Raw genomic sequence first — 25992 nt, forward strand, 5'->3', positions numbered from 1 at the left:
TGAGCTGAAATCAAAAGTTGAACACTCAACCCACTGAGCCACCCAGGCGCCCTGTATCTTCAAGTATATTTTGATTCCAAAATGGATCACGAACATTGTTACACGTGAGTTATTTACCTTACATTATAGTTTTGAATGGCTACCACCTTCCCCAATGTATTTTACATATTCATTGATTAGACACTTAAATTGTCTAAATTTATATTGCTTCCATTATTTTTCTAGTGCAACTAAATTGAACAAGATTCGTATATATACATCATTGGAGGTTATTTCATTATTATCCAATTGCTTGGCTGGGCAATTGATTGCAAGGACTAATTTCGTTAAGATTTTCATCTGTATTCCCGAATCTCTCCCTTGTTTGGCGGCTTTGAGGCCCCTCACCTCCTGGCAGGAGAAGTCGCGGAGCTGGGGTTGGGGGGGAAACATGGGGAACTGGGGGTGACATGGGGGCGGAATGGGAGTGGGGCGATGTGGGGGAAGGGAAGGATGGGGTGGGAGTTGGGTGACGTGGGGGAGGGGCAGAGCGGGAGTCAGGGTGACGTAGGAGCGGGGTGGGGAGGGAGTCCAGGTGTTGGGGGCGGGGAAAAGGGCGGGCCCGCGCAGGCCACGCCCCCACACATGGCCGGAGTGTCCCGCGGGGTGGGCGGTGCGCGTGGCCGGGTCGGCGTCGTGCTTAGTGCGCAGGCGCGCGTTTCTCCTCAGCGGAGCGTGCCGGCGGTCCCGGGCCCTACTCGGGTGCGGCGGCGCGAAGGCGGGCGGTTGGTCCGGGAGGTCCGGGAGGTCCGGACCGTGGTCCGCGCGGACGGCCTGAGGCTGCGGCGTGGGGCGTGGGGAGGGAGGCTTCGGGTTCGCTCGGGGCCCGCTCAGGCCGCCCCTCCTCCCCCGCCACCCCGGCGGGGGCCGAGTCGACACCGAATGGGGGCGCCTCTGGAGGGCCCCGAGCGAACGCGCAGGAAGTGCGGCGTTTTGGGGGGAAGCCGCGTTCGCCGCGGGGTCTCCGTCCTCGTAGGCGTCGAGGCGGCTCGACCGCTTCTCGGAGGTAGGACGGGGACCGGGTGTCGCGCGCTGCACGCCGTGCACCCGTCGGACCCAAATGTATTGTGGTCACACACACACACGCGCACACGCGCGCGCGCCCCGCGGCGGTGTGCATCCCGGGGCTCCTTTCGTGTCTCCCTGGGTCCGTGGAATATGGGTCCCCGGGGAGCCGCGGGGGTCCTGCCCGCCGGGGGCCGGGGGTGCTCCCCAAATCTGCGCTGTCCGGGTACTGAGGGCGCTTCGCGACGGCCCTCCTGCCTTTGTCCTCAGCCCCCTGCTTTGCGCTCCCTGACAGGCGCTGTGTGTTCTCGGGGAGGCGGGTCCGGGGCCCCTGGTGAAGGTGCCAGCCAGCGGGTGTCTGTCCCCTAGGCTCTCCTGGAACAAAGCAGCTTCACGGAGGCAGGAAGGACCGGGCCGCAGGCGCAGGAATCCCGCCGGGAAGAACGCATCAGAGCCCGTCGGAGCCTCAGAAGAGAAAGACGGAAGAAACGCGGAAAAGAAGCAAAGGGGGGGCAGGGCTCCAGGGATTTCACCGCATTCAGATGCTGTGAGTCACTTTGCCGGCAGCTGGGGCCAGGTGGTGGCGAGGGACAGACCGTGGGAGAAGTGTCGCCTGGTTGGCGGGACGCTAGGAGTTCTACAGGCGGGCAGCTTTTTTCAACCGCACCCCAAACGCTCTCTTGCCTCCCTTCGTTCTCCACCGATTCTTTCCAGAAGCTGGGCAGCTTTCACCGCGTCGGGCCTGTGGAGGTGCGCTCTCGTGTCCCGATCTTACAGGCTCAAGAGTAGTAGTTCAGGGAAGGTTTGCCAGGATTTTTCCTTTCTTTCTATTTTTGTCTTATCTGGTAGAAGTGGGGGAAAGATCCTGACGGAGGAAACGGCTTATTTAAGATTAACAAGAGGGAATAGAAGCCAGAGTCCCTGACTCCAAGCTTGGTGCTGTCCTCACAGTCCCATCAAAGCAAGTTTACTCCTAAAAGATCCTTTTGAGAAGCATCAGTCCAATTAGAAGAAACTCGTTTTTAGAAGACCTGCATTCAAGGCACCTGTGCCTTTTTCTAAAGCTTTGAGGATTCTCCTACCCAGGGGGTGAACGTTATCTAGTAAATCAGATACACAAAACATCCTTTAGGATTTGTTCTCCCCTGCAACGTCCGGTTTAATGAAGACCTTGTATTTCATTTTTTTGACGTGCCAGAATTTGCTTAATAATAGTTCCGTTTTTAACGTTTCTGTTTTTTGGGGGGGGGGGGCAGCGTAAAGCAGTAGGAAACATTGCAGGAGTCACAGAGGGACGGATGTCACCTTCCTTCTCTTCTCCACCATCAGAGGTTACCCAGCCTGTGTGCAGAAGTTTGTACAAGAATCCAGATGCTGCAGGGCCAGCCGGCTCTCATTCTCCTGTTCTCTGTCCTTCTCTTACAGGTACGCCTTCCCAGGTTTTGATGCTCTTGGGAGTACAACGGAAAATGAACAAATCCCAGGTGAGTTCTTTTCTTTTCTTTATTCTTGATTTCTTTTTCCGGCAGGTTTTGTGGTTTTTGTAAATGTGTTCACACATTATTGTAGAAGAGTGGAAATAGAGGAAAAGTACTTCAGGGCCAATGAAGAATGAGTGGGTGGCATCTGTCTAGCAGGCAGCGAGCAGTTGGCTGCAGGCCACGGGACCGACCCTACAGTCATCAAAGGTGACCCACACGTTTATCTTTGAGCTTCCTGATCTACGCAGGATTTTCAGTGACCACAAAGAGAGACCAGCCAGTTTTTTCCTGGGACAGAGAGACTTAGTGACTCTGGAGTCTGGAAAAAATGTCTTTGAAGTTCTTCAGGTAGTGAAGAACCTTGCCTTGAGCCCCTGGTTGCCTGTAATCATTTCTCATTGGAAGTGGAGGTCAGAACTCAGGTTTTATCAGGGACTACAGTGGTGTCGGAGTCTGGAGAGCTGTCCGAACGTCCGCTCTGATCTGGGGACAAAACCCGAAGGCTGTCTGGAGGAATGAAAGAAACGGACGACTGGTTCTTTTTTAACTTGTTAAGTTGCACAGTTGGACAGCAGATTGTTCAAACTCACAGTCTTTGGCAAATGCTTGTGCACTATCCATTCACGTGTCTTTTATTTTGGTAAAGTGTATATAACAAAATTCGCCATTTTAACCATTTAACCATAAGCATACAGTTCAGTGGCATTAATTACACTCACAGTGTTGTGCAGCCATCACCATGATTTTCAAAACTTTTTCATCTCCCCAGACAGATCTCTGTAATCCTTAAGCAGTAACCCCCGATATCCCCCCACCCCCCAGCTAGTGGTACCCAAAACTGCTTTCTGTTTCTATGAATTTCCCTATTCTAGATATTTTATTTAAGTGCAATCACACAGTCTTTATTCTTTTGTGTCTGGCTTCTTTCACTTAAAATGTTTTCAGGGTTCGTGCATGCTATAGCCTATATCAGAACTTCCTTTTAAAAAAATTTTTTTTAATGTTTATTTTTGAGAGAGAGACACGGCATGAGTGGGGGAGGGAGTTGCAGAGAGAGAGGGAGACACAGAATCCGAAGCAGGCTCCAGGCTCCGAGCTGTCAGCACAGAGCTGGCCATGGGGCTCAAACTCATGAACCGTGCCAGATCATGACCTGAGCTGAAGTCGAACACTTAACCGACTGAGCCACCCAGGTGCCCCATACTCTGTTCTTACTTGGTAACCATCCTACCTGGGAACCCAGCAGGGCCATCCCGGAGAACTAGGGTGTCCTTTCCCTTCCCTGAATGCTGTCTCGGATCATACAAGGTGGAGTTTTGTTGTTGTTGCTTTAAGGATTTGGTTTTTGTTAGAGCAGCGTTAGGTTTCCACCAAAATTGAGTGGAAGGTACAGAGATTTCTCATGTACTCCTACCCCCCCACCCCAGCCTTCCCCATTATCAATATCCTCCCCTCCCAGAGAGGTGCATTTGTTGTATTTGATGAACCTACATTAATACATCATAATCATCCAAAGTCCATAGATTACCTTAGGGTTCACTCTTGGTGTTCACACTGTGGGTTTTTGACAAATGTGTAACATGTATCCCCAATTATGATATCATACGGCATACAGTTGACCCTTGAGCGACTTGGGGATTAGGTGCAACAATACCTCATTCAGTCAGAGATTTACACATAGCTTTTAACTCTCTCCCCCCACAAACTCAACTATTAATAGACTGGAAGCTTTACTAGTAACATAAACAGTTGATTAACACATATTTTTATGTTACATGTATTATATACTATATTCTTACAATATAAATAAGCTAGAGAAAAAGAAACTCATTAAAAACTCATAAGGAAGAGAAAACATATTTGTAGTACTGAAATTATTGAAAAACATCAGGGGCACCTGGGTGGCTCACTCAGTTAAGCATCCGACTCTTGATTTTGGCTCAGGTCATGATCTCCCACTTCAAGAGATTGAGCCCTGCATTGGGCTCTGCACTGACAGTATGAAGCCTGCTTGGGATTCTCTCTCTCTCTACCTCTCTCTGTCCCTCCCCAGCTCATGTTCTCTCTCTCAAACAAAATAAAAATTTAAAGAAAAAAAAAATCTGAGTATAAGTGGACCCATGCAGTTTAAACCTATGTTCAGAGGCCAACTGCATTTTCACTGTGCTTAGAAATCCTCTGTTATTCATCCCTCCCTTCTCCCTCCCCCTGGCAACCACTGATATTTTCATTGTCCTCATAGTTTTGCCTTTTCCAGAATGTCATATAGTTGGGATTGTACAGTATGTAGCCTTTTCAGATAGGCTTTTTTTCACTTAGTGGTATGCATTTAAGATTCCTGAAGGGGCACCTGGGTGGCTCAGTCAGTTAAGTGTCTGACTTCAGCTCAGATCATGATCTCACGGTCTGTGGGTTCGAGCCCCATGTAGGGCTCTGTGCGGACAGCTCAGAGCCTAGAGCCTGCTTTGGATTCTGTGTCTCCCTCTCTCTCTGCCTCTCCCCTGCTCACACCTTGTCTTTCTCTCTCGAAAATAAATAAATAAACATTAAAAAAAAAAGATTCTTGTCTGTCTTTTCATAGTTTGATAGCTCATTTCATTTCAGCTCTGAATAATACCCTGCTGTCTGGATGGGCCACAGTGTAGTTATCCATCACCTACTGAAAGACATTTGGGTTGCTTCCAAGTATTGGCAATAGTGAACAAAGCTGGAATAAATGTCCACGTGCAGGTTTTTGTGTGGACACAACTTTTAACTTCATTGAGTGAATACCAAGGAGTGTGATTGCTGGATCATATGGTAAGAGTATGTTTAGTTTCCTAAGAAACCCATCAAACTTGTCCACGCTAGCTGTACCATTTTGCGTTCCCACCAGAACTGAATGAAAATTCCTGTTGTTTTCCATCCTGACCAGCATGTGGTGTTATCAGTGTTCTGGATCTGGGTCATACTAATAGGTGTGTGGTGGTATTTTAATTTTCGTTTCTCTAATGGTATATGGAGCACTTTAAAAAAAATTTTTTTTATATTTATTGATTTTTGAGAGACAGAGTGAGACAAAGTGAGACAAAGTGAGACTGGGGGAGGGGCAGAGAGAGAGGGAGACACAGGACTGGAAACAGGCTCCAGGCTCTGAGCTGTTAGCACAGAGCCTGACGTGGGGCTTGAACCCACAGACTGTGAGATCATGACCTGAGCCGAAGTCAGACGCTCAACCGACTGAGCCACCCAGGTGCCCCAGGAGCACCTTTTTATATGCTTATTTGCTATCTGTATGTCTTTGGTGAGGTGTCCCTGAAGGTCTCGGGTTGTTTGTTTTCTTAGTGTGGAGTTTTTATTTTTTAGGTTTATTTATTTTATTTTAATAATCTCTACACCTGACGTGGGGCTTGAACTCATGACCCTAAGATTAAGAGTCACATGCTCTTCTGAGTGAGCCAGCCAGGTGCCCCGCTTATTGTTAAGTTTTAAGAGTTCTTCGTATATTTTGGGTAAGAGTCCCTTATCAGATATTTTTATTGCAAATATTTTCTTTTAGTCTGTGGCTTGTCTTCTTACTCTCTTGACAATGTCTTTCACAGAGTGGAAGTTTTAATTTTAATGAAGTCTGGTTCATCAGTTCTTTCTTTTGTGGATTATGCCTTTGAAGTTGTATATAAAAAGTCATCTCCAAACCCAAAGTCTAGATTTTCTTCTGTTTTGTCTTCTAGGAGTCGTATGGCTTTGTATTTTACATTTAGGTCTGTGACCCATTCTGGGTTAATTTTTGGGAAGGATGTAAGATCTGAATGTAGATTAATTTTTTGGCACGTGGATTTCCAATTATTGCAGTGCTATTTGTTGAAAAGACTGTCTTTGCTCCTTTGTCAAAGATCAGCTGACTGTATTTATGGAGGTCTATTTCTGGGATCTCTGTTTTGTTCCATTGATTCTTTCACCAGTAGCAGGTGCCTTGATTACTACAGCTTTATATAAGACTTGGGGTGAGGTAGTGTTGGTCTTCCAACTTGCTTCCAATATTGCTTTCAATATTATATTGGCCACTGTAGGTTTTTGCCTTTATGTATAAACTTTAGAATCTGTTGATATCCACAAAATAACTTGCTGGGATTTTGATTAGGATTGATTGAAGCTATAGATCAAGTTGGGAAGAACTGTTATCTTGACAACATTGAGTCCTCCTGTCCACAAACATGGGCTAACTCTCCACTTATTTAGTTTTGTATTTGTTTCATCAGAGATTTATGATTTTTCTCATATACATTTTGTATATATTTTGTTAGGTTTATACCCAAGTACCATTTAAAAAAAATTTTTTTAAGTTTCTTTTCTTTTTGAGAGAGAGAGACAGAACATGAGCAGGGGAGGGGCAGAGAGAGAGAGAGAGGGAGACACAGAATTGGAAGCAGGCTCCAGGCTCTGAGCTGTCAGCACAGAGCCTGACGTGGCGCTCAAACCCACGAACTGTGAGATCATGACCTGAGCCAAAGTCGGACCCTTAACCGACTGAGCCACCCAGGTGCCCCCCAAGTATCATTTTTTTCTCGGTGAAAATGTACATAAAATTATGTTTTTAATTTCAAATTCCACTTATTCATTGCCGTTATAAGGGAGAACAGTTGACTGCTGTATATTAACCTTGTATTCTGCAAACTTGCTATAATCACTTAATAGCTTCAGGACTTTTTTTGTTAATTCTTTTGGATTTTCTACATAGATGAACATGTCATCTGTGAACAGAGACACCTTATTTCTTCCTTCCCAATCAGTTCCCAAGCTTCTAGTTCCTCACCATTAAGTATGATGTTAGCTGTAGGTTTTGGTAGGTATTCTTTATCAAGTTGAGGACCTTTCTCTGTATTCCTAGTTTATTGAGAGTTTTTATCGTTTTTCAAATGCTTTGTCTGCATCTATGGATGTGGTCATGTGATTTTTCTTCTTTAGCCTGTTGATGAAATGGGTTTACCTTAATTGATTTTAAATATTTAACCAGCCTTGTGTATCTGGGAAAAATACTACTTGGTTGTGATATATAACTCTTTTTATACATTGTTGGACTTGTTTTGCTAATATTTTATTGAGGATTTTGCTTCTACATTGATGAGAGATATTGGTGTGTAGTTTTCTTGGAATGTCTGTCTTATTTTAATATTAGGGTAGTGATGGCCACATAGAATGAAATAGGAACTATTCCACTCTGTTTCTTTTTTCTTTTTTAGAGAGAGAGAGAAAGAGTGCACATGCATGATGAACCAGGGAGGTGTAGAGGGAGAGGGAGAGAGAGAATCTTAAGCAGACTTCCCCAACTAGCATGGAGCCTGACGCCGGGCTCAGTCTTAACAACCTGAGACCACGACCTGAGCCGCAATCAAGAGTCAGACACTTAACTGACTGAGCCACCCAGGCACCCTCTCTGTTTCTATCTTGTAAAGGAGATTGTAGAGAAGTAGTATAATTTATTCCTTAAGTGTTTGGTAGAATTCACCAGTAAACGCATCTAAGCTTGGTGCTTTCTGTTTTGGGAGATTATTAATTATTGACTCAATTTCTTTGACAGATATAGACTTATTTAGATTGGTGTATTTGTTCTTGTGTGTTTGGCAGATTGTGTCTTTGAATAACTTCATGCAGTTATCAAATTTGTGGACAGAGTTATTCATTGTATTCCTCTTATTATTTTAACATCCCTAGGATCTTTTAATATCCCTAGGATATCACTATATCCTCTCTTTGATTTCACATCTTAGTACTTTGTGTCCTTTCTTTTTTTCATAGAAAGCCTAGATAGAGGTTTATTGATTTTTTTTTTTCTTGGATCTTTTCAAAGAGTCAGCTTTGGGTTTCATTGACTTTTTTTTTCCTATTGATTTCAATTTTTCAATTTCTTTTGAAATTTCCATTTGATTTCTACTCTAATTTTTATTATTTCTTTTTCTTCTATTCACTTTTGGTTTGTGGCTCTTTTTCCAGTTTCCTAAGGTGGAATCTTAGGTGATTGATTTTAGATCTTTCTTCTTTTCTAACATATGCACTAAATGCTATACATTTTGCTGTATTGCTCTGGCTGCATTGCACAAATATTTGATAAATTGTGTTTTATTTTTCATTTAGTACAAACTATTTTAAATTTCTTTTGAGATTTCTTCTTTCACCCGTGTGTTATTTACAAGTGTGTTGTTTGATCTTCATGTATTTTGGAGTTTTTCAGTTATCTTTCTGTTATTGCTGTATAGTTTAATTCCACTGTGGTCTGAGGGCAGAAATTGTATGACTTCTATTTCCTCTTAATTAATTAAGGTGTGTTTTATGGCCCAGAATGTGGTCCGTCTTGGTGAATGTTCCAGGTGAACTGGAGAAGAATGTATTCTGCTTCTGTCGGATGGAGTAGTCTATAGATGTTAGATCCACTTGACCGATGGTGTTGTTGAGTTCAACTCTTACTGGTTTTTTGCCTGCCGGATCTGTCCATTTCTGGTAGAATAATGTTGAAGTCTCCAGCTATGTAACAGTGGATTCACCTCTTTCTCCTTGGAGTTCTGTCAGTTTTAACATATTTGACATTTTGTTGTTAGGCACATACATATTGAGGATTATTATCTTTTCTTGGAGAATTGACCCTTTTATCATGATGAAAGCCTCTCTTTATCCTTGAGAACTTTTATTAAAGTCTGCTGAGCCTGAAAATAATACAGGCCCACCTGCTTTCTTTTGATTAGTATTAGCATAGTGTATCTTTCTCCAGCCATGTACATTTGATGGGGGTTCACTCTTCAATGCAATTTTCCCCAATTTTTTTATTGTGGCATATAAAATTTACCATTCTAATTATTTTTAAGTGGTATTAAATAAATACATTCATAATGTTGTGCAGCCATCTCCACCATCCATCCCCGTAACTCTTTTAATCTTATAAAACTGAAATTCTGTGCCCATTGAACAGTAACTGTATTCCTCCCTTCCTCTTGTCTCTGGCAACCACTATTCTCTGTCTATGATATTGACTATTCTGATATCTGATATATTTATATCTATGTCTGATAGTCCTATATATTTAGCTCATGTAAATGATGTCATACAGTATCGGTCTTTTTGTGGCTGGCTTATTTCACTTAACATAATGTCTTAAAGGTTCATCTATATTATAGCATGTGTCAGAATATCCTTCCTTTTTAAGGATAAATAATATTCTGTTTTGTGTATACAACACATTTGCTTATCTTTTCATCTGTTGAGGAATACCTGGGTTGTTTCCACATTATAGCTATTGTGAATAATGCTGCTATAAATACAGGTGTACAAACATTTCTTCACAACCCCGCTTTCAATTCTTTTGGGTTTATATCCAGAAGCAGAATTTCTGGGTCATGCGGTAATTCTGTTTTTTAACTTTTTTGCAGAACTGCCACACCCTTCCATAATGGCTGTACTATTTCACATCCCCACCAACTGTGCACAGGGGATCCCCTATCTCTACATCCTCTCCAGCATTTGGGTGTGTGTGTGTGTGTGTGTGTATGTATGTATTATCATAACCTAATGGGTGCAAGGTGGTATTTCATTGTAGTTTTAATTTGCATTTCTGTAATGATCAGTGATGTTGAGCATCTTCTCATGTGTTTATTGGCCATTTGTGTATTTTCTTTGGAAAATGCTGAAGTCCTTTGCCCATTTTTGAACTGGCTGTTTGTGGTTTGTTGTTGTTTTGCTTTAGGAGTTCTCTGTGTATTCTGGGTATCAACACCTTATCAGATATATTACTTACAAATATTTTGGCCCATTCTGTGGGTTGCATTTTACTCTGTTGAGAGTGTCTTTTGATGCACAGACTTTGTAATTTTCAGGAAGTTCAATTTATCTGTTTTTTCTTTTGTTGCCTGCCCTTTTGTTGTGATGTCCTATCCAGAAAATTATAGCCAGGTATAGTGTCATAAAGATTTTGCCTTAAGTTTTTTTCTAAGAGTTTTATACTTTTAAATCTTACATTTAGATCTTTGATCCACTTTAATTTTTGTCTGTGGTGTTAAATAGGGTTCCAACTTCATTCTTTTGCATGTGGATACCCAGAATTCCCAGTGCCATTTGTTGAAAAAACTGTCTTTTACCCATTTCATGGTCTTGGCACTTTTACAAAAAACTATCTGACCTTGTATGTGAGGTTTTATTTCTGGGCTCTCTATTCCATTTGTCTATATGTCTGTCTATTGCCTGTGCCACACTGTTCTGATTTCTGTAGCTTTGTAGTGAGTTTTGCAGTCAGGAAATAATGAGTCCTCCAGCTCTTCTTTTTCAAGATTGTTTTGGGTTATTTGGGGTCCCTTGAGATTCCATGGGAATTTTAAGAAGAGTTTTTCTAGGGGCGCCTGGGTGGCTCAGTCAGTTAAGCTGCCGACTTCGGCTCAGGTCATGATCTCGCGGTCTGTGAGTTCAAGCCCCGCGTCGGGCTCTGTGCTGACGTCTCAGAACCTGGAGCCTGTTTCAGATTCTGTGTCTCCCTCTCTCTGACCCTCCCCCGTTCATGCTCTGTCTCTCTCTGTCTCAAAAATAAATAAATGTTAAAAAAAAGTTAAAAAAAAATCATTGGGATTTTGATAGGAATTGCGTTGATTCTGTAGATCGCTTTAGGTAGCATCTTGACATCTTTGCAATGTTATGTCCTCCAATCCATGAATGTGGGGTGTGTTTCTATCTAGTTATGTCTTTAATTTCTTTAAGCAGTGTTGTGTAGCTTTTATTGTACAAATTTTCACCTCCTTTGTTAATTCCTAGTATTTTATTCTTTTTGATGTTATTGTAAATGGGATTGTTTTTATAACTTCCATTTCAAATTGTTGTTAGTGTATAGAAATGGAACTGTTTTTTGTGTGTTGACTTTGTATCCTTCCTGCTACTTTGCTGAATTCTTTTATTAGCTCAGTTTTTTTGTGGACTCTTTAGGGTTTTCTGCATACAAGATCATACTATTTGCAAATAGATGTAGTGTTACTTCTTCCTTTCTGATTTGAATATCTTCTCTCTCTTTTTTTTTTTTTTTTTTGCATAATCGCTCTGGTTAGAATTTCCAGTACTATATTGAATAGAAGTGGCGCAAATTGGGCATCCTTGTCTTGTTCCTGGTCTTAGAGGAAAAACTTTCTTTCACCACTGAATGTGATGTTTTCTCTGGGTTTTCCATGTATTACTTTTATTATGTTGAGGTAGGTTCTTACTATTCACAGTTTATTGAGTGTTTTTTTGTTTTTGTTTTTTTTTTAATTTTTTTTTTTTTGTTTTAACGTTTATTTATTTTTGAGACAGAGAGAGACAGAGCATGAACAGGGGAGGGGCAGAGAGAGAGGGAGACATAGAATCTGAAACAGGCTCCAGGCTCCGAGCTGTCAGCACAGAGCCCGATGCGGGGCTCGAACTCACGGACTGTGAGATCATGACCTGAGCCGAAGTCGGACGCTTAACCGACCAAGCCACCCAGGCGCCCCTTATTGAGTGTTTTTTCATGAAGAAGGGGTACTGGATTTTGTCAGATGCTTCTCCATCAGTTGAGATTATCGTATGTTTTTTTTTTTTTCCTTCAGTCAATGTGTAGTATATGATGTTGATTGGTTTTCATATTTTGAACTATCTTCACATTCCAGGAATAAACTACTTGGTTATGGTATGTAGTACTTTTAATATACTACTGAATTTGGTTTGCTAGAATTTTGTTGAGGATTTTGCATCTGTACGTAAAGGATAATGGTCTGTAGTTTTCTTGCAGTGTCTTTTTCTGGCTTTGGTATCATGGTGATGCTGGTCTCACAGAATGAGTTAGGAAGTGAGTTAGGAAGTCCTCTTCATTTTTCTGGAAAAGTTTGAGAAGGATTGTAATTTAGCTCTTCTTTGAATTTTTGATAGAATGAAACAGTGAAGCCATGAGGTCCTGGACTTGTATTTGTCCCTATATTCCTCATTTCTGACCCAGTCTCCTTCCTAGTTACAGTTCTGTTCAGATCATCTATTTTCCTCCTGATTTAGTCTTGCTAGGTTTTGTGTTTCTGGTAATCTATCCATTTCCTCTTGGTTTTCCAGTGTTTTGGCACACTATAGTTCATAGTAATGTCTTATAAGCCTTTTTATTTCTGCTAAATTGGTAGTAATGTCCTTACTCTTTTCCGATTTTAGTAATTTGAGACTTGACTGTTTTTTCTTAGTCCATCTAGGTAAAAGTTTATCCATTTTGTTTATCTCTTTGAAAACCCGGCTTTTATTTTCATTTTATCTGTTGTTTTTCTATTTTGTTTATTTCTGTTCTGATTTTGTTATTTCTTTCAGCTGGGTTTTGGTTTAATTTCTTCTTTTCCTGGTACCTTAAGTTTTAAAGTCGGGTTTTTGGAAGTTTTTGATTTGAGATCTGTCTTGTGTTTCAGTGTAAACATTGCAGCTGTGACAGTGATTGCTTTCAATCCTTACTGGCTCCTCGTTATCTTGAGTGTCCTACCTCCCGCCTATAGAGGGCCCAGGATGCTCCAGTAGGAAGGAAACAGTCAATTGTCTACATTTAACTTTTAGCCAGGGGGGAAAAAAAAAAGTTAAATTAAGCCTATCATTATTGCATGGGTTGACAGGGTGTATATATTATTTATTAATAAATTAATTGGAGGTGCTCAAAAATTTATTGCTAGGGTGAGGGTGCAGTATTTTAGAGACACTCAGCTATAGGACTAAGACCCGGACTCACTCTGTAATGTATCCCTGAACACCTTTGCAGAACTTTATCTTCTTAGAGTCCTACACCGCGTTCTCCTGTCACACTTCTGGGTGTTTGTCATGCCTCCTTGGCTCTGCTTGTGTAATGGTGCCACATTAACAAAGATCCCCTGCTAGATGAAGCACAACCTGACAATACACAATAGAACCATATTGTCTACCCTTATTTAACACTAACTGTACATGATTCCCATGTACCTCTCATAATACCGTATTACAGGATAAGTGTTTGTAAATGTGATTTGTCTCCTTACTAAGGCTTAAGCTCCTTAAGGGCAGGGGGAAGAAAAGAGGACTGATTTAGCTTAATATTCTTGGCAGGGTAGGACAGTTTCAGAAACACAGTAGGAAGTGTAGTTTTTTTATTTGAATTAATAAGTTAATACACTGGGTTTTCCTGTCATATCAGTTTACCCCACAAAATAAAAACAAAACAAGATACAGAGTAGGCAACATGTATAATATTTGTTGTAAACTCTCAGAGTAAACATGTTAAGAGTTCTCACATATCTGTTTCATGTCACCTAATACTGATCTCTTTGGCTTGAACAGAAATGCGCTGGTCTGGGATCCATGTCGTTCAAGGACGTGACTGTGGACTTTACCCGGGATGAGTGGCTACAACTGACAGGCACACAGAGGACGCTGTACCGGGACGTGATGCTGGAGAACTACAGCCACCTGGTCTCAGTGGGTGAGGGGTGTTCCCTGTGTAATGTCTCATAGCATGCGTTTCTTTTCTTCGTTCTTAGCTGCCAGAGTCTGTGGGCCCTTGAAGGAGTGTTTAGTGATAATGTGTGTACATCTCATGGGTCAAAGATGTTCGCATTGGGCATAGAAAGGATGTGTTCCTGCCTCCCTAATGTAAGGTTCAAATGGGCACCTTTATCATGTGGCTCCTGAAGCTGCACCTTCCTCGTCCTCCACGGGCCCTGATACCCAAGCAGCCCGTGAGGAGTTTTACCCTGTATCCCACTCACAGGGTGTCGCCTCACCAAACCGGAGGTGATCTTCAAGTTGGAGCAAGGAGAAGAGCTGTGGCCATCAAGGGGAGAATCCCCAGATCAGGGTGATCAAGGTGAGTTAGTCATTATGGAGAATGAAGCCCACAGAAATCAGGTCCCGGATGGGCTGGTTCTGAGGTTGGTGTGTGTCTCAGTAGTTCTGTTTTGGGCCCTGAGGCCTTCGGAAGTAGCTGAACAGTGAGCTAGCAGACCTCCAATCACCCAAATCGCCCTACTTCATCACTTGTAAATACCAGTGCTGTCCTTTTCTGCCTGACACCCAGTATTGAACCCTTGCTTGCGTCATCTTAGCATCTTCTGTTTCTTTCTCTAGTGTGCATCTTCCTCCATTTTCATGGTGTATTTTCTTTTTATGTTCCCCCCCTACGTGTGCATTCATTCATTCATTCTGCTGCAGATGTTTCTACTATGTGCCACTCATGTTCTTGGTGTTGGGGATAAGCCAGTAAATGTAACAATCTTCCTGAGCTCTTGGAGCTTACAAGCTAGCAGGAGAAGATAGATATAACTAAAAAATTTACTTATCAAGTGGTGACAAGACCCATGAAGACAATTAAAGCAGGCTAAAAGCAGATGGAGTGGGGTGTGCTCTCTGACACCCCACCTGGGCACCTGGGTGGCTCAGCTCAGGTCATGATCTCATGGTTTGTGAGTTTGAGCCCCATGTCAGGCTCTGTGCTGACAGCTTGGAGCCTGGAGCTACTTCAGATTCTGTGTCTCCCTCTCTGCCCCTCCCCTATTCACACTCTATCTCTCTCTCTCTCTCAAAAATAAATAAACATTAAAAAAATAAAAATTAAAAAAAAAAAGGTGGTCAGAGAATACCTTTTTGATGAGGTCCACCTTAGAGCAGATAATTGAATGTTATGTGGATTCTAGGGGTTCCAGGCATAGTGAATACCTGGGCCGTGCTCTTGTGGCAGGTGTTTGTTGGAAGTGCTCTGGGGGCCACTGTGGCTGCAAGGATGCATTTGAGAGGAACACTGGTAGGGGATGACTTCAGAGAGTCAGCCAGAGCCCAGATGATGTTTTACAGGGCATGGTAAGGGCTTTGACTCTATTTTTGGTGAAGTGGGCAGCTGTTAACAGATTTCTGCAAAAGACTATTTTAGAAGAATTTCTGTGGCCACTACTGTCCAAGAAGATCAGAGATGGGTGCGAGTGTGGTGATTAAAAGTAGAAACAGAGACCGTATGCAGGGCTGGCCCCATGAGCACGCTGCCAGAATCGCCTGCCAATATGGCACATTTGAATTTATTGCTCACCCTGACAGTTTCAGTAGTGCCTTGTAGGTGGGTGAACAAAATCAGGTTATTTGTGGGATTTGAGGGTATGGTTTCAGACAGGATCTTGATAACCATTGGGTAAGGACACTAGTGTAATAGTTCAGGATGTGTGAACACAACAAGGATTGAAGAGTCCTGGAGAAAAAGTTTATTATTTATTGGAAAGTTAAGCAGTTTATTTGAAAGCTTTCTGGGAAAGGGTGTTTAGGTGGTCAGTCAGCTGAGCATCTAACTCTTGATTTAGGCTCAAGTCACAATCATTGTGGGTTGTGGGATCGAGCCCTGCACCGAGTGTGGAGCCAGCTTCAGATTCTCTCCCTCCCTCTGCCCGTCTTCCCTGCTAGCACTCTCTCTCTAAAATAATAATTTGAAAAATTAAAAAAAAAGGGGTTTTGGGGAAGCTTCTGAACTGAACATTAAAATTACTTGCAATCTGTAGCTTCCTGGGCAGGAGTTTCCTGCAGGAGTAAAGTCCGGTCACAAAGACAGCAGAGCACTAGTCAGGTTAGCCTAGATGGTGAGCTGTGTGGGCTGTTGGGTTTCAGTGGGGGAGACATGCTTGCATTGCTTCAGATGAGAAGTGATGGCGGCTTAGCATAAGGAGCTGGTGCACATGGGGAGGTGGGGCTGCGTGTTTAGAGAGGAGGATTGGCTGCTGAGTCAGATGTGGCATGTGATGGGGGGAGGCAAGCGTTCCATCTGAGCAACATGATGATGGTGGTGGGAGGTGTTACTGCGCTGGGGGGTTGGGGAGGATCGGTTTGGGGACGTTTATAATTTAACATCGAATAATTCTAAGATCTGAAGTCCTTTATGTTTTCATTGTATTCTCATAGGCAGGCCCCGCTTCCAGGCTTGATTCCCAGTTCAACAAATCAGTGCTCAGAAGCAATCTCCTGCTGTATTACATTTTACTGTTTCTTGTTTCCTTTCCTTTCCTTTCCTTCTTCCCTTCCTTCCTTTGAGAGAGAGAGAGAGAGAGAGAGAGAGAGAGCGAGCGAGCTGGGGAGGGGCAGAGGGAGAATCCCAAGCACACTTTGCACTGTCAGCACAGAGCCTGACATGGGGCTCAGTCTCACAAACCGTGAGATCATGACCTGAGCCGAAGTTGGATGCTTAATTGAGCCACCCAGGCACTCCTACCATTTCTTTTTTTTTTTTTTTTTCAACGTTTTTTTATTTATTTTTGGGACAGACAGAGAGAGACAGAGCATGAACGGGGGAGGGGCAGAGAGAGAGGGAGACACAGAATCGGAAACAGGCTCCAGGCTCCGAGCCATCAGCCCAGAGCCTGACGCGGGGCTCGAACTCACGGACCGCGAGATCGTGACCTGGCTGAAGTCGGACGCTTAACCGACTGCGCCACCCAGGCGCCCCTACCATTTCTTGATTGAAGTTCATTTTCTAGTAGGTTCTTTAAGAATTCATGAAAACAATATTTACCTGCATTCTTGCATGTTCAGACTCACTGGCGTTACTTCACCTGAGTACCATTTTGTCTACATATGAAACTATTGGGATTTACTTTTAGTCTTGAAGGGTTTGTCGTTCTTTCTCCATTGCTTTTAGCACTAAATGCTATTATGGTTGTCTTAGATCAGCTTGATTTTTTTTTTTTTTCTCACAAATGACTTATTCAAGTTCTGGGGGTGTGATGCACAGCACGGGGACTAAGACGGTAAGAACAGTGGAAAGTTGTTGAGAGTAGATGTTGACCATTCTCACCATACGCACAATCTACTTGTGTTAACTACGTAAGGTGATGGATGTGTTAATTATCTTGATCTTGGTAATCATAGGAAATGTGTTAACATCTTTAAAGTGGACTTAATTTTTCTTATTTATGACCTTATAGACAGAAGCCAGGAAAACCAAGATAAATGTTTGTGGCGAGTTTCACTCATTAACAAAAAATCTCTGACTAAGAAGAGAGATAATGTTTGCAGAAAAACACCCTGTGAGTATGACTCATGTAGAAAGAGTTTGAAAAATGTTTCGGAATCCATTATTAGTGATAAAAGTCATTCAAGTAAGAACTCTGATGAAATTACTGCATGTGAGAAATTTCTTTTTGATAATAATCAAGAAAATATTCCTACTGGGAAGAAATCTGATGCACATAGCCAAGACGGGAAATCCCTCAGTCAGACTCAGGACCTTACTGAGCAACACAAAATTCAAACTTTGGGACTACTTTTTGAAGATGATGAATGTGGAGAAACCTTCCTTAATAAGTCAGCCATCATTCCACCTACAAGGGCTCAAACAGAAGAGAAATCCCCTGATTGTACAGAACATGGGGGAAATATCAGTGATGAGTCAGCCCGCCAAGTCCTTCAGGAAACTCACACAAGGAAGAGTCACACTGAGGTCAAAGAGTGTGAGAAGTCAGCCCTCTCAAAACATCAGAAAGTTAACGTGGAGGAGAAAACCCAAGAATCTAATGAAAATGAGAATAACTTCAGCAAGAAGTCCCATCTCACTCAACCTCCTGCAACTCACACGGGAGAGAAAACTTTTGAATGTAGTCACTGTGGGAAGTGTTTTTACCAGGAGTCTCACCTGGTGCTGACTCAGCACCAGAAGATACACACAGGAGAGAAACCATGTGAAAGTAATAAATGTGGGAAAACTTTTCAGAAATCACAACCCACAGACCCTCCGGGATCTCACCCAGGAGAGAAGCCTAGTGAGTGTGACACAGCCCCCGTTCAGCTGGCCCCTCCTGGTCAGCAGAGGACACAGTCAGAAAGGAGGCTGTATGTGTGCAGTGAGTGCAACAAGTCTTTTCGTCATAACTCCGCCCTCAAAGTCCATCAGAGGATTCACACAGGAGAGAAGCCCTATCAGTGTACTGAGTGTGGGAAATCCTTCTACGCAAAATCAAACTTCAATCATCATCAGAGGACTCACACGGGGGAGAAACCCTATGAGTGTAAGGAATGTGGGAAATCCTTCTGTGTGAAATCGAACTTAACTAAACATCAGAAAACACACACGGGGGAGAAACCTTTCAAATGCAATGAGTGTGGGAAAACTTTCTTACAGAAGTCACAGTTTGCTGACCATCAGAGGACACACACAGGGGAGAGACCCTATGGATGTAATGAATGTGGGAAATCCTTCTACTATAAGTCAGCCCTGCACGTACACCAGGGGAAGCATACAGAAGAGAAACCCTATAAATGTGCAGATTGTGGGAAGTCCTTCTGCTATAAATCAGCCCTGATTATCCATCAAGTATCTCATACAGGGAAGAAACCCTATGAGTGTAAGGAATGTGGGAAAACCTTCTGTGTGAAATCAAACCTCACTAAACATCAGAAAATTCACACCGGTTTGAAACCTTATGAATGTAACGAGTGTGGCAAAGCCTTCTCCATGAATTCCATCCTAATAGTACATCAAAGAACCCACACGGGGGAGAAACCCTATGGATGCAATGAATGCGAGAAGTCCTTCTATAAAAAATCAGCCCTCACTAAACATCAGAAAACGCACACAGGGGAGAAACCACATGAGTGTGACAAATGTGGGAAGGCCTTCCATATGAAGTCAACCCTCATCATACACCAGAGAACTCACACTGGAGAGAAGCCCTTTAAGTGTAATGAATGTGAGAAGTCATTCTATGTGAAGTCACTTCTTAATATTCATCAGAGAAATCACACGGGAAAGAAACCCCACGTATGTAGTGAATGTGGGAAAGCCTTTTCCATGAAGTCCAATCTCCTCGATCATCAGAGGACACATTCGGAAGACAAACCCTATGAATGTAACGAATGTCAGAAGACCTTTCGCCATAAGTCAACTTTAACTGTACACCAGAGGACTCACATGGGGGAGAAACCCTATAAATGTAATGAATGTGGGAAATCCTTCTATATGAAGTCAGCCCTCAGTCAACACCAGAGAATACACACGGGGAGAAACCTTATGAATGTAAGGAATGTGGGAAAACCTTCTTCCAGAAGTCCCACCTCACTAAACATCAGCGAACACACACAGGGGAGAAACCCTATGAGTGTAAGGAATGTAAAAAAACCTTCTTCCAGAAGTCACACCTCATTGAACACCAGAGAACACACACTGGGGAGAAGCCCCACGAATGTGACAAATGTGGGAAATCTTTCTGTTATAAGTCAGCCTTAACCATACATCAGAGAACTCACACAGAAGAGAAACCTTATAAATGCAATGAATGTGAGAAATCTTTCTGTATGAAATCACACCTCACTGTCCATCAGAGAACTCACACAGGGAAGAACCCCTTTGAATGTAAGGAATGTGGGAAAACTTTTTATGTGAAGTCAAACCTCATTAATCATGAGAGAACTCACACAGGGGAAAAGCCCTATGAGTGTAAGCGATGTGGGAAGTCCTTCTGTATGAAGTCGACGCTCACGGTTCACCAGCGCACACACACGGGGGAGAAGCCCTATGAATGTAGCAAATGTGGGAAGTCCTTCTGCAAGAAATCGACTCTCACAAAGCATCAGGTAATTCACACAAGAGAGATACCCTAAGATGCAGCAGATATGGAAAACCCTCCTGAGCGAAGTCAAATTTTGTCACGAGACAAAAGAACCAAGAGAACCCAGGAGAAACCTTATGACTGTAATAATGTGGAGACCCCCTCCTGTGGAAATTCAGTCTTTAATTGGCATCAGAAGACAAGGGGGCGGGGGTTTGTGGGCTCTCTCTGGAATGAATGTCGGGGGGGTATCCATGTCATACAGTACTAAATATCAAAGAACTCATGTGGAGAGACAGCCCTAACAATGTCCCGTATATTAGCATCTACCTATGAATCTAACCTGTGTCTCAGAGAAATCAGTCATGGCGCTAAAATCACGGAGTGCAACAAAAGTATAAAAGCATTTACAGAGTCACAGCTTACTGATCACCAGGTAATTGATGCTGGAGTGGAACTATATAAATGTTTTACATACATGAAAGCGTTCAAAGAAAAAAATCAAACTCTGTGGAAGAAAGGAATTAATATTGAGGGGAATTCTATCAATTTGGAATAGGTGGATACATTGTTTTTTCTAGAGATAATGTAGCACTAGAAGTCATAATTCTGACGTGGTACCAGATTTTGAAGATGCTCATTGTGGGAGTATGAGGCCTTTGGAAAAGCACATGGCAGCAGCTGACAGCATGAGACACTTGAGGTGCCCAAGTAAGGACGGCTTTGTACACACATGATGTATGTTTGGTTTATGTAGCAGATGTTGAAATTGGTGTCGGTAGGAAGTATCTCCCCGTGGTTTAGTAATTATCAGGACAGATTTCTCACACTAAATGCCCCCAGTGTGTTTTTGTATTTTTATAGTACAATATGCATTATAAGTGATACGTTTGACAAATTTGAAGTACTATACCCCAACAGACTGTTAAGGAAAGGGAAGTGCACAAACACCATATATCACGCTACATTCAGTGTAAGAGTCGGGAAGTAACATGCACACACACACACACACACACACACACACACACTCGCTTATTTTTGCAAAGGGAAGTACTAGAAGGATAAACCGTAAACTAATAAAATGAATTGGAGGCAAGAGTGAACATGCTAGAGTCAGGGATGGAAGCAACATTTCTTTCGTTACACCTTTTTATGAAATTTTGACTTTTGAATAAATGTAAAATTATTTACATATTCAAAAATAGAAAATAAAAGCATTCTGAAATTGAAAACAGAAATCATCTTTATATCGAATTGGTAACCGCACAGAGAAAATAATTTTTACAAGAAACTTGTGAATGCAGAATTATGACTATGTTTTCAGTGGGATATGTTTAAGGACAAAGACCTGCAAAAAATTATAAACATGGCTCATTAATTTTATTAGTAATCCTGGTGTTATTTTGGATCCAGTTTTTGTATATTGTAAGATAAGGCAAAAAGAAACCATTGGAGATACCAGAGCCCAAACCCCCAGTTTAAGAGAAGAGGTGACCATAAAAACAAGAATTTGTGTAAACCTTGCCATAATGAGAAATATGAACTGAAAGTATTGCTCATTATTTTTTAGAAGTTGTATATCTCTTAGCTGTGTCCACTGAGGGTCCAGAAGCCATGGCACGCCCCCACAGATGAGCAGATATGGTGCCAGCATTTCCCACACAAGGAACCAGGACTCCCCGGAGAGACAGCTGGTTCTAGACCTGGGCCCTGAAGTGTCCAGGATGAGAGTGGGACCTCTTGTGTCAGAAAACAAGGAAATACTCAAAGATTAATGGGGAGATGTCAGAGGTCCCAGAAGCTAGCCTGCAGGGTTTCTCCTTGGCCAAATTTGAGGTAATTTGATGATCAAACAGACTGACTATGACTGATGGCAACATTCGAATAAACAAAAAAGTCTGTCCACAGCAATACAGAAAAAGAGAAAGGGGCTTGAGCTCATTTCCACCATTGGAGACAAATCTTGCCCAAACGCCTTACTCTGTAATTAGAAGGAAAGAATTTCCATCCTGCCCTTTTAGTGGGCACAGTTGTGGAAAGGCTGATTATTACAGAAAAGTGTCCACTAATAAATGTAGGAGGAATGATAGAATTTGAAAAATTGCTAATTTGTAACCCCTAGGGCATCTAGGCAAAGATGATCAGTGGATGCCAGGATCATTTGACACAAAGGAAACTGGGAGTTTGTGCAGTGCCAGAGAATCTCCCACAGACATCTTCCTCACTGACCCTGTAAAAGGTAACCTTTACAATGGAATGATTGTTCACCCCCATTCACCAGGGGTGACATTGTGTGCCTCTTGCTGAGATGCAGTGTGAGGTACGTACGTACGTTGCACTGGGGCATAGTCTTGGCAGGATATTTAATATGGTTTTAATCAAGCGCTTAGTCTTTTAGTTTACAGAAAATACAGAAGAGAGGAACAGCTTCAGTGGAGAAATCAATCAGCGAAATCTGTGGGGCATTCACCAAGGCAACTGGCCTGATCTCTAAAAGCCAATGTCCTTTTTAAAAAGAGAGAAAGGGTCAGGGGGACTCTTTCAATACAAAGAGACTAACGAGACATAATCAGATGCAGTGTGTGATCCTTGATCGGATCCCCAAAACATCCAACTCAAGAAGACATCCACGTATGTACTTTGGAGGCATTGAGAGGAATTTGAATGTGGAATGGTATTCGGTAATATTACAGAATTAGTTACTCTTCCGAAGTGTGATAATGGTGGTTATGGATGGGAATCTTTCTAGGATGCCATGCGGAACAGAAAGGTAAGCTGTCATGATGTCTGCAGCTTTGAAGTACATAAGTGCAGCTTATGCGTACATAAATAGATGAAGCAGAAAGTAGCAAGATCTTAGTGTTGAACATAGTGGTTGGGACACGGGTGTCCACTCTACTTTTCTTAACAGAGCTCTGAGAAATTTCGTTAAACCTTTTGGAGAAGTACCTCACTACTTATCTATTCTCTCACTCTCTTTTTGGCATTTATAAATAGTGATGCCCATCGTTACTGATCTGCTCTTTAATAAAGAAGGCAAACAATACCTTAAAAGTGTTTGCCTGTCTTGGGTTTAGCTGATTTAATAAAAACACAGTCATTAAGTGTGCAAAGGCAGGGTGCAGCTCTGTTAACAAAACAGAGTGTTTGTTACAATGAAGACAGGCATGTGTAGAAAATACCCTTCTCTTTCCCGCTCCTGACAGTATTTGGGGTGCCTACAGATGTACAGCGACAGAGTTCTTGTGTGAGGGACCCAGGGGCCATGTGCATAACAGGACGCCAGAGACAGTGTCCTGTCCTTGTCTCCTTCCTCACTCAGTGTCCACACAGCAGGTCGGCAGCTGCTGAGCCCTTCCTCCTCATGGCAGTGCCTTGGTGTGGCCTGGTTTTCCTCCCTCACCAGAGGCTGTTTGGGGCTGAGAGTCTGACCAAACACTGGCCAACAGGATGTTTAGGGAAGTATTTGGGGTGATTCTTCATTGATGAATCAGGGCAGAATGGCATTGTCCATCTGGATACCTGTTGATTGCGTCTTGTGACTCAGGGCTGGAGGTCAGGGTGGTGAGCTGAGGGAGGGCAGAACCGCAGGCAGGGAGCACACGGATGGTGAATTCACCAGCTCGGAAGCCGCTCTGTACCCGGAAGGTGAAGGTCGTTCACATTCCTTACACCTGTTGGACTTGAGACTTTTCTGTTCCTTGGAGCTATAAAGCATCCTAATATTGTGGAGGTATACTTTTTTTTTTTTTCATTTTTATTATGTAATTCACATATGTTAGATACAGGAATTTGGGAGCAAGAATGATTTCTTTTGAGAAAATGATTCAGTGACTGCCCTGTGCCCTATAAATTTCCATGCAATGATGAAGTACTGTTATTTCTTGTCTGAAAGAAATGGAGCACAGGAAAATTCTTTTTGCAACCCAGTTACATACCAAGTATTCTTTCTCTTTATGTGAAACAACCTTTAAAAAATTGTCATTCGTTGATCTTTTCCATTTTTCTTGACAAGATGTGGCTTGATGTGTCTGATTTTTATTTTCCTAATGAACTGCTAGTTGTCTACGCCACTCATCTTTTTGTCCCTGACTCGAAATACTGTCTTTATCATGGATTAAATGATCATTTGCAGTGGTTTTCCTTTTTGTGTGCTCAGTGCTCTTCCCCACATCCTTTTAGAAAGGGAAGCTGATACCCCAGAGCCAGCACATTCCCTGGCAGGCCAGTCACAGCGCCCGCCCTGTGAGCCCAGTTTAGTTCCTGGGATGGATGCCTAATCTAAGGCCAGCGAGACTCGACGGGGGCTCCTGCTTGGGCTTTGGTAGACATCGCAGGCCAGCGGTTGGCTGGTTTGGATGATGGAGCTGCTAGCCGCTTGGTTATCTTGGGTTTTCTCCTATTTGCAGTCAGTCCTAACTCATAGCTTGTAAGTACTCTGAATCTGGCTTGTTTGATTCTGTCTTACAGACCTCTTTTAGAATTGTGATGAGCTAAACCATGTTTTCATTGCTCTGTCTCTGTAATGTTTTGCCACGTATTGAAAAGCACGTCTCTCTTCATTCTGTTTTTCAAATCTCTCTTGGCTTTTCCCGCATTAGTTCTTAGAGACAGCCTCCCGAGTGGACTTAACCAGGCTCTTCTCCCAAGCCTTTGGGGTTCTGCTGGAGTTTGTGTTTAAATGTAGTCTCAAATAGCTGCCCACCAAGCGTGGCACACTCTTGATCCATCCCCAGCGACCAGAGAGGTAGGATTCATGGTGACAGCTTGTTAATTTCTCGTTCCTGTGAGTAGACCATACTTTGTGTCTTTGCACGTTTTACAATTACTTGATGAAAACTGGACATATTTTTTAATGTTCATTTTTGAGCAGGAGCAGATGGGAGGGTCAGAGAGAGACATAGAATCCCAAGCAGGCTCCAGCACAGAGCCAGACGTGGGGGCTCGAGCCCATGAACCACAAGATCATGACCTGAGCCAAAGTCAGATGCTTAACTGACTGAGCCACCCAGGCACCCCAAAACTGGGCATTTTAAATATAATCAGCAGCTCTGGGAATCAAATTTTCCCCTCACCCCAGAGTTTGTGTTGTTTCTTGTGTGCTCTTTTTATTGACTTTTCCGTATCAGTAGGTATGTATTCCTTGTCATGTGCAGCCACTGTTCTCTGTTCCAGTAACTTAAGAGTTAGGTGTATTTTCTCACTTTGCTTAAAACACCTGGAGCTGAGAAAAGAAAAAAAAAAAAAAACAGAAAAAAAGAGGTGGGGAGAAAGAAAAAGAGGAAAAACAATGTTGTCCCAGTCTTTGCAGACTGGCTCTTTATCAAGCATGCCTTCACTGCTCAGCCAAGCTGGTTCCGGTTCTGCCTCAGCCTTCACTTCGTTTCTGTTGAACCTGCAGGCCCATCCATAGTGAGAGCCTAGCGACTTCTCGACCTTTTCTAAGCCTGTGACCCACCCAGGGCACACGTCATTTCCTGGCATGCACGGAAGCTTCTAGAAGCCCTCATTCCCACACATCTCTCCTTTCTCAACCTCTTCTTTCCCAGGTGTCTCAGTTTGCTGCTCACCTTGACTGTCATTTCTTGCCCCAGCTGGCTACAGCCAGGACTCTTGCCTTTATTTATTTATTTTTATTAAGTTTCTTTATTTTTGAGAGGCAGAGAAAGAGCCAGTGGGGGAAGGGCAGGGAGAGAGGGAGACACAGAATCCGAAGTAGGCTTCAGGCTCTAAGTTGTCAGCACAGAGCCCGATGCAGGGCTCGAACTCACGAACTGTGAGATCATGACCTGAGCTGAAGTCGATGCTCAACCGACTGAGCTACCCAGGCGCCCCCGGACTTGTGCCTTTAAATGCTTTCGGCATGAGCCATCTGGGAGGCTGCCCAGGCCCATGACTGATGTGGGTCCAGGAAACAAGAGGATGCCCCTCGAAACCCTCCT

At 43.0% G+C, this 25992-nt stretch overlaps 1 protein-coding gene across 1 annotated transcript; it reads left to right on the plus strand.

The window, feature by feature from the left end:
- Positions 1-555: 555 nt before the first annotated feature.
- LOC125928304 (zinc finger protein 33B-like) lies at positions 556-21116 on the plus strand. The gene is given in 7 exon segments (XM_049638959.1): positions 556-1045; positions 1414-1591; positions 2470-2528; positions 13818-13959; positions 14248-14343; positions 17432-19495; positions 19498-21116. Coding segments are annotated over 5 exon segments (2946 nt in total). The 5' UTR covers positions 556-1045; positions 1414-1591; positions 2470-2489; the 3' UTR covers positions 20103-21116.
- Positions 21117-25992: the final 4876 nt, after the last annotated feature.

Source organism: Panthera uncia, chromosome E3, assembly GCF_023721935.1.
Source record: "Panthera uncia isolate 11264 chromosome E3, Puncia_PCG_1.0, whole genome shotgun sequence".
Taxonomy (NCBI): Eukaryota; Metazoa; Chordata; class Mammalia; order Carnivora; family Felidae; genus Panthera; species Panthera uncia.